Here is a 12,299-nt window from a genome sequence, read left to right on the forward strand (position 1 = left end):
AAGCTGTGATACAGTTTTGGGCTGGGACAGGGGAGCGAGACACTGCAGAGGCAGGTTGGGGATGGAAAACCAGCCCCCCTGGCTCTCTGGATGCCCTCCACATGCCCTGTGCTGGGTGATTTCCTCTGCCAAGGCTGGCTGATGGTACCTGCTGCAGGGCAGGGCACACAGAGGCCCCAAGCACCCAGAGCTGCTCCTTGTGATGACAGCAGCACTGCAGCCACCACACTCGCCTCAATAACTGATTTCCTGAGTGGGAAAGCTGGGAGCACAGACCTGAGGCCACAGGGCTACTCTTTTAGTGCCTCCAGGACATCACATGTGACCAATGTGACAACAAAAGCTGAGACTGCATGAGCATTTCTGGCTAGCAAGGGGAAGGGCTACACACAAACTGAGTGTGATGAGGAACAGGCTTGACCAACATCTCCAGATCCAGCTTAGAGGAGATTTTTAGGCCTAGCTGTGTGCACAAACTCATGGCCCTGAAAGGAGGCTGTGCCATAAGGCTGAACCCTGAGCCCCTCATGAGACACAAGCCAGCAAAGGCTAAAAATTTATTGAAAGAAGAGATAAGCAAATAATTACATCAAGATTTTTCAGGGAGAGCTGAAATTTGAACAGCCCAGAATGACCTTTGGGCCTGATAACCCATAGAGACACCTATGGTGTAATGATCCCGGGCTCTGAGCTGCTGCAATTCCAGCATACAAGGCACAGCAATCCCAGTGCTGGTGTATTTATACACTGCCAGGGCTGAGCCAGCAGCTCAGGAGTGGCAGGATGGAGAAAGGAACCCCCTATTATATTTAACCCTGGGTGTGGTGGCCAAGCAGCAGAGGCATCCCACAGTGGGAGCCGTGCCCTGGGCCCCTGCCAGGCTCTGCTTGGTGAGTGCAGCTGCAGCTGAATCTGAGCTGTTCAGGGCACAGAAGTGGTTCTAGCAGCTGCCCTCCCGTGCATGCCAGCAGCTCCAGCTGTGCTGGAGGCACAGGCCAGCCAAAGGCAGGCAGGACCTTGAGCCTGCCCCGCTCAGTTCGATGCACGCACGACCGTGGAAAGGAAGCACAGAAATATGTGCACAAATAAACACTGCTGAGAACTCGCTGCTGTTATCACAAATCTTATCTCCTGCTTCCCACCCATTCATGCACTCTGGTCCTCGTTTTCACTTGGCCTTAAAAGTCCCTTTCACCAAACCCTGGTGCTTTCTCTTTAAAGTCCTTGGGAACAGATTTGTGGCTAGATCTGTTCTGAGTGCTTCCCTCAGCACGCTGAACCCCGGATGTTTTCAGCTGGTTCTCACAGCGCTGTGTGGCCCCGTGCTTTGCATGAGCAACAGGAATAACCCTCCCTCCCTCCCCTGTGCCTCGGGGGTACCTGGTACATGATGGAGGAGGGAGGAGGCTCGATGCATGGCTGCTGGTCTGGCAGGGGCAGCTCCTCCAGCAAGTCCACGTTGGACAAGGCATCCTCGAGCGTGACGTGAGTCGTCATGGCTGCGGATGTTCAGCTCCCCTGCTACATCCAAAGCAAAAGAGAGGGTGATAGGCAGACAAGAAAACCAGCCAGCAGGTAGGACACTGAGTGGGAAAGGACAAAACCAGAGCACAACTCGCTGGCATTGCAGGGGACAAAATCCCAATTTGTTTTCCTTTTTCTTGTGCATTATACCACATCTCCGTGTCATCTCTCTCCTGCGATTCAACAGCAGAGCAGGAATGCAGAATAAGAGAAACACAACTACCCACCCAGGCACTTCTCTCTTAACTCTATGCAAAACTCCCTCAGCCAGCACAGCTGGTGCTGCAGTGCAGCTCCAGCAGCCCCAGGTGAGAGCGCGTGCCCCGAAATGCAAAGCGGTGCTATCAAGAATATCTCCCGAAGCTGCCCGGTTAGAGAAGTATGACGGATGCTGACACTCACATGCTTTCCTCACACACATGAACAGCCCTGGAAACTGTAAACAATCAAGTGCATTAATTCCCAGAGGTGAACTGGAAAGGCTTGAGTGCTGTGCAGGCAAAGCTGCGGCACTGCAAGCAGCAGCAGAAGAAACTGCTGTTAAATTTCCCTACTTTTACCACTGACGTGGCACCCCCTGCCCAGTCCCAGCCTGCCCTGGAGCTGCCAAGAGCTCCAGTTGCAAAAATGAAAATAAATACACAGAATAAAATCAAAGGGAAACATTTCTGAAAGTTCCCTGGTGCTGACCCCAGTGGGAAGCACAGAGCAAACCTGTGTGTCCCTGCCTCCCCTGGCACTCACCTTGGCTGTGAATGCCCAGCACGGGGGGATGGTGCTGTCACCCAGGCTGAGCCCTTGTGTAATCACAGCCACAGGGCTTCCCCAGTTAATGCCTAATCCTGTGCAGTAGCTGTGGCTGACCTAGAGCCTGTGTCTCCCAGAAAAACACCCTGCTGCACTCAGACATTTGGAGAGAGAGAATTCTTTAAATATTGACACCTGACTCCATTAGAAAATCACAGCCCCTCCAGTGCTTCTTGCCTCACTCAGAGCCTGTCTAGTTTGAAATGTGAGCCTTTGAGTTTCATTGCTCTGATCTGCAGGACAGTAGAGCTCCCTAAATCAAAGTTCCCATCGAGATGCTCACACATTTCAATATAACACCCTGCAAGCCAGCTAAGCTCTTTGCCTGCCTCATTACAGAGCATGTTTTCAAATCCTTTAATAATCTCTTTGGCTTTTCTCTAAGCTTTTGCAACTTTTTTTTTTGCCAGACACGGTAGCAGGCAGGACACAAGGCTCCGGCAGTGTCTGCACAAGAACCAAATACAGCAGAACCACAGCAGCTCCTTTGGTCACCACTGCTTCCAAGAAAATAAATTTGCTTTTTATTTCCAGCACTGGGAAGGATAATGGCTTTGGGACATCCATGGATAGGCACCCAGCAAGGGCCACAGCCAAGGGGGAGGCACAGGGGTGGCTTCATGGTGAGTCATATGAAAGAAGGAGTCTGCAGCCCATTATTGTGGGCTGCAGGAATACCTATGAGCCTGGCAAAACCCATTCCTGCTCCACAAATGCCTCCCCAAGGCAGCAGGCAGCTGAGAAACAGGTTTGGTTCTACCTGCTGCTGAAGCAGCATTAAACGAGTGCCTGGAAAATACCCAAAATCTCAAGCAGCTTTTGCCCCTCCACACTCAAATTTCTGTTTCCTTCTTCACCCCTGTCTGGTAAAATGGTTTCCTGTTACAAATTGTAGCAACTGTCAAAGGCAGACACGACATTTCTGCAGCTTCCTCCCTGCCCGCCTGGGGCTCCCTGGGCTGCTCTCTCTGCCCGGGGGAGGCTCAGCCTGCCCAGCCGCGGATGGACACAGATGGACACAGAACTGCCCACCACGCTCCCCCACATCCTCAGGATCACCACTGGCATCCCACAACAACACTGCTGGCTACTAACTCATGCTTCATTGCACACTTCAGGCTTGACAAGGCAAAACTTTCCTTTTCATGGGCTTTGTGGCTGTTTATGTGGGCTCATTCCCCATTTTTCTCTAAGTCCAATTCTAGGGCCATTTGTGCAAGGTGTTGTCTGTTTGCTGTAACCAAAGGCACTGCCACAACAACCCTGTGACACTCAGAGAGCTCAGCAACTCAAGGGACAAAATTATTGCTGCTGCTTGGGCCACCTCAGGAGAAAGAGCCCCAAATCCAGCATCAGGGTCCTGCTGTGCCAGGCAGTGCCCACACCTGGGAGGCTGAGCCAGTCCCTACCCTGAAAGTGTTGCACTCAAACAGGCAAAGAGGAAGGGTGCAGAAATGCAAGAACAGAAAAGAATGCATCAAGTGAGGGGTGCAATCAGCCACCAGCCCACCCCAGCTTTGCCATGGCTGAGCAGTGCAAGGACCCAGATGCAGCTGGGAAAACTACAGACTTTGAGGGTTTAACACATGAGTTTTTATGGGGACTGCCAGCTTCCAACCCACCTTTTCTTAAGACCAACCAGGAATCCAACAGCAGCTACAGGGAACACTGTGGTCAGCCAGGACTTTCCCTGGTGTCCCCAGCACATTGTCACAGACAGGGTGTGTGACAGAGGGGCCACTGGTGCAGACCTGGGTCATTCAGCACCCCAGGTCACCCAGGGAGGATGGCAGTGAAGCCCCACTCCCCCTGTGCTGCCCTCCCTGTACCCTCCCTCACCCTCCTGCAGAGAAGGTTCTAACCCAGACATCTGGGGCTGTCCTGTACATCCAGCTCCATCCCTCTGTGCAGAGACAAGGGGGCAGCTGGAGGGCATCTGGCAGCAGCTCCAGCTCAGGGAGTTCAGGGATCCCTGGGGACACTCATCAGAAACCCTTCACTGCCATCCACCACCTTTGGTGGCTGTGCTGGGAAGAGGACAAGAGGACACTGAGCCCATGGTGACAGTGCTTGGGTACACAGCCACGGGGCTGGGCCCCACCTGAGCAGGGAGCAGCACAGCAGGGCCCAGGAACGGGGCTTTTCTCTGTCCTAGCCCAGGCACAGAGGGGCGAGGCTCTCCTGAAGCACATCCTGCCTCTCTGGCCTCACAGGAGCCACCCCCAGAACCCAGCTCTGGTCAGAGAAACCAAAGTTCCTCCTGTCCTACATGTTTTGGCAAAACTGAAGGTGAGCCTGGCAGAAACCAACCCCACCCCAGTGAAACCTGAGGCAGGGATGCTACACTGGGCTGTTCATCGCTCCTGCCCATGAGCAGCGGTGCTAATGGCAGTGCTGCCCACTCTTTCTGCTCATTTGCTTCAGGAACTTCCCATCCCCTTCCCAGAGCTCAGCTGCAGCCCCTCTGGCCATCTCACACACCTTCCAAAGCCCAGTGATCTCACAGAGGACCTGGGGGAGCTGCAGGGAGCCAGCCAGGCAGGGATGGGAAGGAGGAGCTGCTGACACAGGGGCTCAGCCTGGGGACCAGAGCCTGGGGACCAGATTCACAGGCAGCACAGGAAGGCTCTGAGCAGAGAGGATGGACAGCCCAGATGCCTGAACTTGCAGGGCATGTCCTGCCTTCCCCACCAAAATGCTTGCCCAGAAGTATTGGTGCAGTATCACCCTCTTTGCAGCTTGCACCCTTCAAGCAGCTTGGGCTTGAACAGTAAAGACTTTTAAAATAAATAAAGACTTTTAAAAGCAGGGCCATAATGAATGTGTTGCATGCACACGTGCTCAGCTCCCAAGCTGCACAGCTCAGGGCTCTGGGAAAGGGGCATGGGCTGTTTAGGATTTTCAGCTTGCCTGCTCCTCACACTGGTGCTGTAGTAGGCACCAAGAGCAGGAAAGGAGGCAAAAAAAAAAAGAGAATTTCCAAGACAGAGTCCAAGCCCTGTGAGCCTGGGGTGAGCAGTAAAAGACTTTTGCTGGAGCGGTGGCAATGTAGAGAAGGAGGACAAACCTGGTCACCCTCTGATTATCTGAGAATCCAGCTCTGGCTCCCAGCCCCTGGGTAACCTGGGAAAGTCACCGAATTTAGTTTTACCCCTGTGAAAATGCTTCTTTCTCTTTCTCCAAATACAGCACCAAAGCAGTGGGCAGGCCCTCTCCTGGCCCAACAAATACCCAGCAGAACCAAGTGTCAGTTTCATAAAAACCAATTTCTGGTACCCACTGCCTGACAGCAACAGGAGGATAAAGGATCCTGGACACCAACATATATTTAGTAAAAAATAACTTCACAGTGTAAAACTTTAGTTTGACTCCTGCCTAAAATGCACAGGACTTGTAATTGCAACCACCACCACAGTCAGGAGGAGAGTAAGTGAGGCTGGCAGAGCTGGGCCTCTGCTCTCCACAGACACAGACGTTAATAACCATAAAATTACCTTCCCATCAAAAAAAGGAAGCCAAACTGCATGACTCCTGAAGCTGTTTTTCTCTATTTCCACTCTATGTTTTCTGCTATCCCATTAGGGCTGAGTTCCAAGCATTTGCACTATCCTTGTCTCTCAGCAACACAATTATCCTGGAATTTATTTCTTTTAGAATAACTAAATAGTATTTTTTTTCTGGTGCCAAAGAAAGCATGTCAAGGAAGGAAACAGGTATATGAAAATACATTTCCAATAGAGTTGAGAAATTTAAAACAAGTTTATCAGCAACCCACTGCTGACAGTTAAAGCACTTCTTGGGAAACCAAATCACACAGGCCAGCATTGTTAATAGTTGACCAATTATTGATCTTCCAAAATCAATCTTCCCATTTCTCCTGAAAGGATGATAACTGTTTGCTAACAAAATTGAACACAGTGAAAATGAATTCAGCATATCCAGCTTTACTCCTAGTCAGAAAATGGAAGACTTTCCCCTATTCCTTAGGCTTCATTAATAACAATCAACTGTACAGAGAAAAGGAAAAAATAATTTTCCTTTGCAGGGAATTAGCACAGAATTATATGGCTGTGACACCAGAACACGGGGCTAGTCCCCCATCTGTGTGACGAACCCCAGACTACCACCATCAGGCAAAGCACGAGGGTGATTTTTCTCTCGGTATCTCAGGGCAGGAGGGTGCAGGGGCTTCAGCGGCTCAGCCCAGTTCCCTGAGACCTTTGTGATCCAAAGCCCCCAGGCGGGAACCCCCCTCGGGAAGCGGCAGATGGCAAAGGGGGCCACGCTCTGCTGCTGGCAGCGTCCCCTGACAGCACAAACCCTGCACCCTGCCCCCTTCTCCGACAGCAGGGAGCGTTCACTGTGTGCCGCTGCTTCTCCTTCTCCTCCCCGTTCTCTCCCGGTCCTTCCAACCCACGGAAATCTCCTGCGGAATCCATCCCCTCGCTCCCTCCCCCGGGCCCGCTGGGATGCGGCTGGCACGGGGCATTTCCAGCGGCATCGGGGGCAAAGTTGAGCACAAAGGAGGAGCTCTGCCGGCCTGGCCCCACGCACCGGCACCGGCAGCGGCAGCGGCACCGGCACCGGCAGCGGCAGCGGCACCGGCAGCGGCAGCGGCACCGGCAGCGGCAGCGGCACCGGCAGCGGCAGCGGCGGGGCGGGAGCGGTTCCGCCGCCCGCGACCCAGGCACAGCCCGAACCAGCGGCCGCCGCTCCAGCCCTGCATCCCCAGCGCTGCCTCTGACGCCGGCGCTGCCTCCATCCCCCTCATCCCCCGTGAACACCATATTTCCACAACACGGGTGCTCCGGGAGCCGGCCGGGGCCGCCCTTCCATCATCAGCATCCTCTCCACGCCCCGTTCCCCATCCACCCCGGCTCGGGCCTGCAGCGCCCGCGGGCCCGGGGCTCGGCCCCTTCGCCCGTGCTGGGGATGCGGGGCGGGGGCAGGACAAGGCGGATTTGCGCTATTTTTTCCCCGGCGCCGTGCGGCGGCTGCGGGCAGGCTGAGCGCCGCAGGTAGCTCGGGGCATTGTGGGATACATCCCGCACATCCCGGCCCGCACATCCCGGCCCGTATATCCCGCACATCCCGCACATCCCGCACCTGCCCCGCTCCGCCCGCCCGGGGCTCCGTAGAGATGGGGCTCGGCGGCGGGCACAGCCCCGGGGAGGGGGGGAGGGAGGGAAGGAGGGAAGGAAGGAGGGGATGGAGCCGCGCAGCCCCCGCGCACCCCGCGCCCACCCCCGCCCGCTCACCTGCGCTCCGCGGGTGCGCCGCGGGATGCTCGGCGGGGGATGCCGCGCGCCGCCCGCACAAAGAGCAGGAAATGGCTGCAGCAAGTGCACTTCCGCGGCTCTGGCTCCGCCGGCCCCTCCGCGCGGCGCGGCGGCGGGGGGAGCCCCGGCCCCGCCGCGGGAAGGGGCTGGAGCGGCGCGGGCGGCTCCTCCCCCAGCGGCGCGGGGGATGCGCGGCGGGGCCGCGGCTCTGCCCCCGCCCGGGGCCGGGGCCGCGCTCCCCCCGCGGCGCGGAGCTCCGGGCCGGCGGCAGCGCGGCGCCCGCGGCTCCCGGCGGGCAGGGGAAGGCCGGCAGCGCCCCCGGGGCACGGGGGGCACAGAGCAGGGGGCGGCCGCAGCAGCCCCTCGGGAGCTTGGTGGGTTTGGGTCCCTGAGAAAGCAGGAGCGGGATGGGATTCTCCATCTCGCTGCTGCTGGGTGCGGGTGTTCAGCCCCTCTGCCCCTCGGAGGACCATTGATAGGCGGCACCTACCATCTTAACAAACGCCCTGGTGGCGGAATACATACACATGTAGAAAACATACAGAGCCTCGGATGACTGAGCGTGTTGGGGATCAAAACCTGAAGGCAGCGCCTTTGCTCAGCGCTCCAATCTTCTACCGAGTCAGCAACGCATCTGAAAGGTCTTCCTTGTGGCATTTTTGACATCTGGCTTTTTTTTCAGGGACAAGTTTCCAGTCCTGCTTTTACTCCTGTTTAAAGCTCTAATACAGCTCTTCAGATGTAGTGTGAAATCCATACTCACAGCTTTCAGAGGGACGCTCCCTCATGGTGACTGATACAAACCCTGTATGGAGCTGTCTTGCTTGTTGAAGGACACTGGTGGGTACCCAAGGACTGATGAAAGTCCAGATACAGGTCCAGGTGTATTTCTGTGGTGGCCCTGGCAGTGTCCCTTTCCTGAGCATGAGCTATGCCAGAATCAGATTGCTACCTGGCCTTTCCTGGATTTGAGAGACCCCTCCAGTTCCTCAGAGGCTGCTGCTGTTGTCCATGGAAGTGTGGGGCTGAGCTTTCTCCTGTGGGTGTCTCGGCTCTGTGGGGAAGCCTGGACACCAGGTTTGCACTGCAGATCTGTAATTTGAGTGGGTGCCATGGGCTGAAGGCACTGGGGTCTGCAAACTACAAAAGCAGCAGAACAGTCTCAGGAACTAGCTTTGTTCTAAAGGACAGGACCACGCCTGAAAAAATGTATCAATAAATCTCTGGGCATAGAACCTTTCTCTGTATAGCATTTCTTCTTTGGGGTTTGAACTAGGTGACCTTTAAAGGTCACTTCCAACCCAAACTATTCTGTGATTCTGTGGTATCTACAACTCTATCTCACCCTTGACTAGAACACATTGTAGCCATCATTCCTCTTTTTACTATTCAATACTGGTCAGAAAAATTCAGTAAGTGAGCGTGTTACTGCAGACACAAAAGACAACAGCAAATATCACTCTGAGGCCGTGGGTGAAGGTTAGTTCAAGAAATCTGGCAGAAGGGACTGCTGTGGACTTTTCTTGTACAGTTTAATCTGGTCCCGTTATCAGCCAGGCTCAGTGTGATGGGAATTCCATGAATGTGATGATGCTATTTTAATTTTCTGTTCCATGTTGTCTTAGCTGGTAGAAGGATAGAATGAGCTTCGCTGCATTTGTGCTGCAGATCTCCCTGCAGGCTGGGGACAGTGACAGCGAGGGGCAGCCCCAGGCAGCTACAGCAGCAGTGTGTGCATCAGTGTGTGGAGAGGAGGGAGAGCACGGTGCTGGGGTGAGCTGAGCACAAAAACACACCTGAATTTGTGGTGGCTGCCAAGTGAGCTTCAGCAGAGCCATTCACCTGAATCCTGCTGTGCTGACAGGCGTTCAGAGAGGGACAACACCAATCACATAAAAACATGTTCATTAAAAATACTTCAGTTAATTCTAGATTTTTTTTTCAGGCCTGATTGTAAGGCTTTTGTGCACTGGAACAACACCCACATCCCCAGGAGGACTGACCCATGCCCAGAAAAGAGCTTTTCATGGCTAATGCTGCCACGCTGCAGTCCCTGGTCCCCACTGAGAAGCATCAGCTGCTCTTTCTAGATGAGGTTCCTGCTTGACTGCCTCTGCTAGCAGGGGCTCCAGCCTGGCTGTGCCTGTGCCTGGCCATCTCAGCAGCAGCCTGGGGACACGCTGGGACACAGCTCTGGGCCTGGCTCCAGCCAAGTGTGCACAGCCCTGCACCCACCTGGGATAAGCAGCGGGGAAAGGAGGCACAGGCACAGCCTCCCACCCTGCAGAGACACAGCCAGGCGCAGGGGCAGCAGCCTGAACGTTCAGCACGTGTGAAATGCTTTCTAGGGAGGCAGGGAAGGGGTGTTGAGAGAAAGGTGACTCACTTTGCAGTGGGAGACTGATATTCTCACCTCTGCTTTGTGGGGAACAGATCTGGTCAAGCCACGTGAAGGGCACCCAGCTAAACTTGCCTTAGACACTGCTGAGGTGAGGGAAGACTGTGTTACACTGCATTGTTACCACTGATATCAGTGATATCATGCAGTTATCCCACTTGGCACTGCCCTTCTGAGATTCCTGAAGTGCCCTGTAAATTATGGGGAAACACCCTCTGGGAGCACTCAGGTATTACCACCCCCAGTTTTATGAAGATTCAGAGAATTTAAAGCCACCATTATAATGGATATTTAGACCTAAAAATCTGGTGTCCATGTAATAAATTTTTATATTTATTTGCAGAGATTCTGAATGCTTACTACCCCCATAAACCCAGCACACTGTGTAAACCCAGAACACAACCATAGTTCTGGGGAACAGATATTTCAGAAAGCCAGAAGATGTCTGTTTGCATCTTGGTGGAGGAGATTTGATTATGGGTGTATGGTCTTTGCAGTTTTGCTCAGATATAGTGAAAATCACAGTTGGGACTCAGCAATTTTATTGTTTGTAAAAATCCACATTGTGTGCATAGAAAGACTGCATAATAAAACTGAACATAAACCATCACAATAATATTTTGTGCAACCCACTCTAGCTAATAAATATTACACTTATCCAAATATAAATATAACCTCAGAAATATCAGCTAGCAGAACAATATTGCTGCTCCTTAACAGCAATGTCCTCATGCTCAGCAGAGCCCTGGGTCCTTCAAGGATGGTGGGGGCACTGAGCTGAACTTTTGAGCCTGTAGACACCCCTGTCACAGCGTGAGGAGATGTGTAAGGCAGGAACTGATGCCTTGCCCATTTCCACATGCCTGAAAAGATATTCTGGCTCCTAAAAGCCACTGTAGAACAAGGAGCTTGAAAAATATAAAAAATTAAGCCTCCTTCTATGAAGAAATAATTTGACACAGGATATGTGAGATCATGGGATTACATTATTTCCTTGTTCCATTTTTGTTGGCAAACATAATTGAACCTGACTTGTGTAAAGACAGGAGGTTGTTGCTGGAAGTTTGCATTTCAGAGTTTTTTAAGCTGCTGTCGTGTAAGGTTTCCTCATGTTCTCACCTGCCCAAGCAGAGAAGCATCAAAAATACATATTGCATGTCTGCACACATCATCTGTGACTCCTCCTGACTTCCCTAGTGATTGTTAATGCTTAGCAAAAAGTCCTGATCTTATTTACAAATTCTGCAGGACACCAACACCCACACTTTGGGTTTGATGTCAGTTATGTCTAAACACTTGCAGTGAAACCACAGATTTTAATGGAAATACCAGGAGAGGGATTTTGTTTACACCTTCTGCTGTCACCACATAATGTGGAACTGCTTGACGAGGAGGAACCTAGGCACAGAATTCACACTGGACTTTTTTTTGGTCAGTGCCTTTGTTCACAGAAAAGATGGAGAAGTCTTTACTTACGGTGGTTCTGTTACTTTTTAAAGTTCTCATGATCACTGGTGCACTGAGCACAGACTCTGCATGTTTTCTCCTCCTGGCTCCCTCCTGAGCCCTCTGGCTCCTTCCTGCCCAATACATCAGTCCAGGAGTAGATTCCTGCACCTTTCACAGGTAATCAGATCCTGGGGCTCTGGGAACACACAACACTCTGCACTGCTCACTCCTCCATACTTAGTTCAGAGAATTTGGGTGGAGGTCACACATTAATCTTCTGATGTAGAAAGAGTGAAGAAAAAAAATCAATATAAACATTCAGCTTTGACTTCCTCCCTCCAAGAACGTCTTCATTTGCATCAGAGTCCCATTCTCCCACTCACTGTCCAATGCACTTTGAGAGAATTTTGACTCTTCATCACATACATTTCTTTTTCTCTTCCTCCCTCACAAACTCGTGTGCACACACAGACACCACTTCAGCTTAGCAGGTATCCAAATTCTGTTCCTGTTATGCCACAGTTGCAGGGAAAATCATGCAAAGGGAAAACAAAACCACCTTGAAATACCAGCATCAGAAATGCAGTCACTGAATCCAGCCTGCTTCTGTGTCTCCCAGGCTTATTCCTGTTCAGAGCTTTCAGGTCCAGCCCACTCTGAATTAGAGACCCAGGGAAATGCCTAAACATTCCTCCTCAGTTAAAGAAAACTTTTTTTTAATCTCCCTCCAGGGAAGACCTTCATTTGGGAGTTCACAGAAATAGAACAGCAATGTCAGATCTCTAAATTTTGAGGCTGTCTCTTCAGGAGAAACACCTTGCTGGACTGTGTGGTTCAGGATC

The 12,299-nt window shown here is 52.6% G+C and overlaps 1 protein-coding gene across 4 annotated transcripts in view; it reads right to left on the reverse strand.

Moving 5' to 3' along the window:
• CYFIP2 (cytoplasmic FMR1 interacting protein 2) overlaps window positions 1–7,618 on the reverse strand; it is a 49,831-nt gene extending 42,213 nt beyond the window's left edge. For 3 of the 4 annotated variants that reach the window (XM_054288254.1, XM_054288255.1, XM_054288252.1), the window contains exons 1-2: window positions 7,590–7,618; window positions 1,381–1,521 (exon numbers count right to left, since the gene is read on the reverse strand). In XM_054288254.1, coding sequence (XP_054144229.1) covers window positions 1,381–1,497 — 117 coding nt within the window. In that variant the 5' untranslated portion in view covers window positions 1,498–1,521; window positions 7,590–7,618. The remainder of the gene's footprint in view (window positions 1–1,380; window positions 1,522–7,589) is intronic. The other variant, XM_054288253.1, reaches the window with a different exon arrangement.
• Between the last annotated feature and the right edge of the window lie 4,681 nt (window positions 7,619–12,299).

This window comes from Melozone crissalis, unplaced genomic scaffold (assembly GCF_028551555.1).
Source record: "Melozone crissalis strain CALT ecotype California unplaced genomic scaffold, PUWL_Pcris_2 ptg000061l_1, whole genome shotgun sequence".
NCBI lineage: Eukaryota > Metazoa > Chordata > Aves > Passeriformes > Passerellidae > Melozone > Melozone crissalis.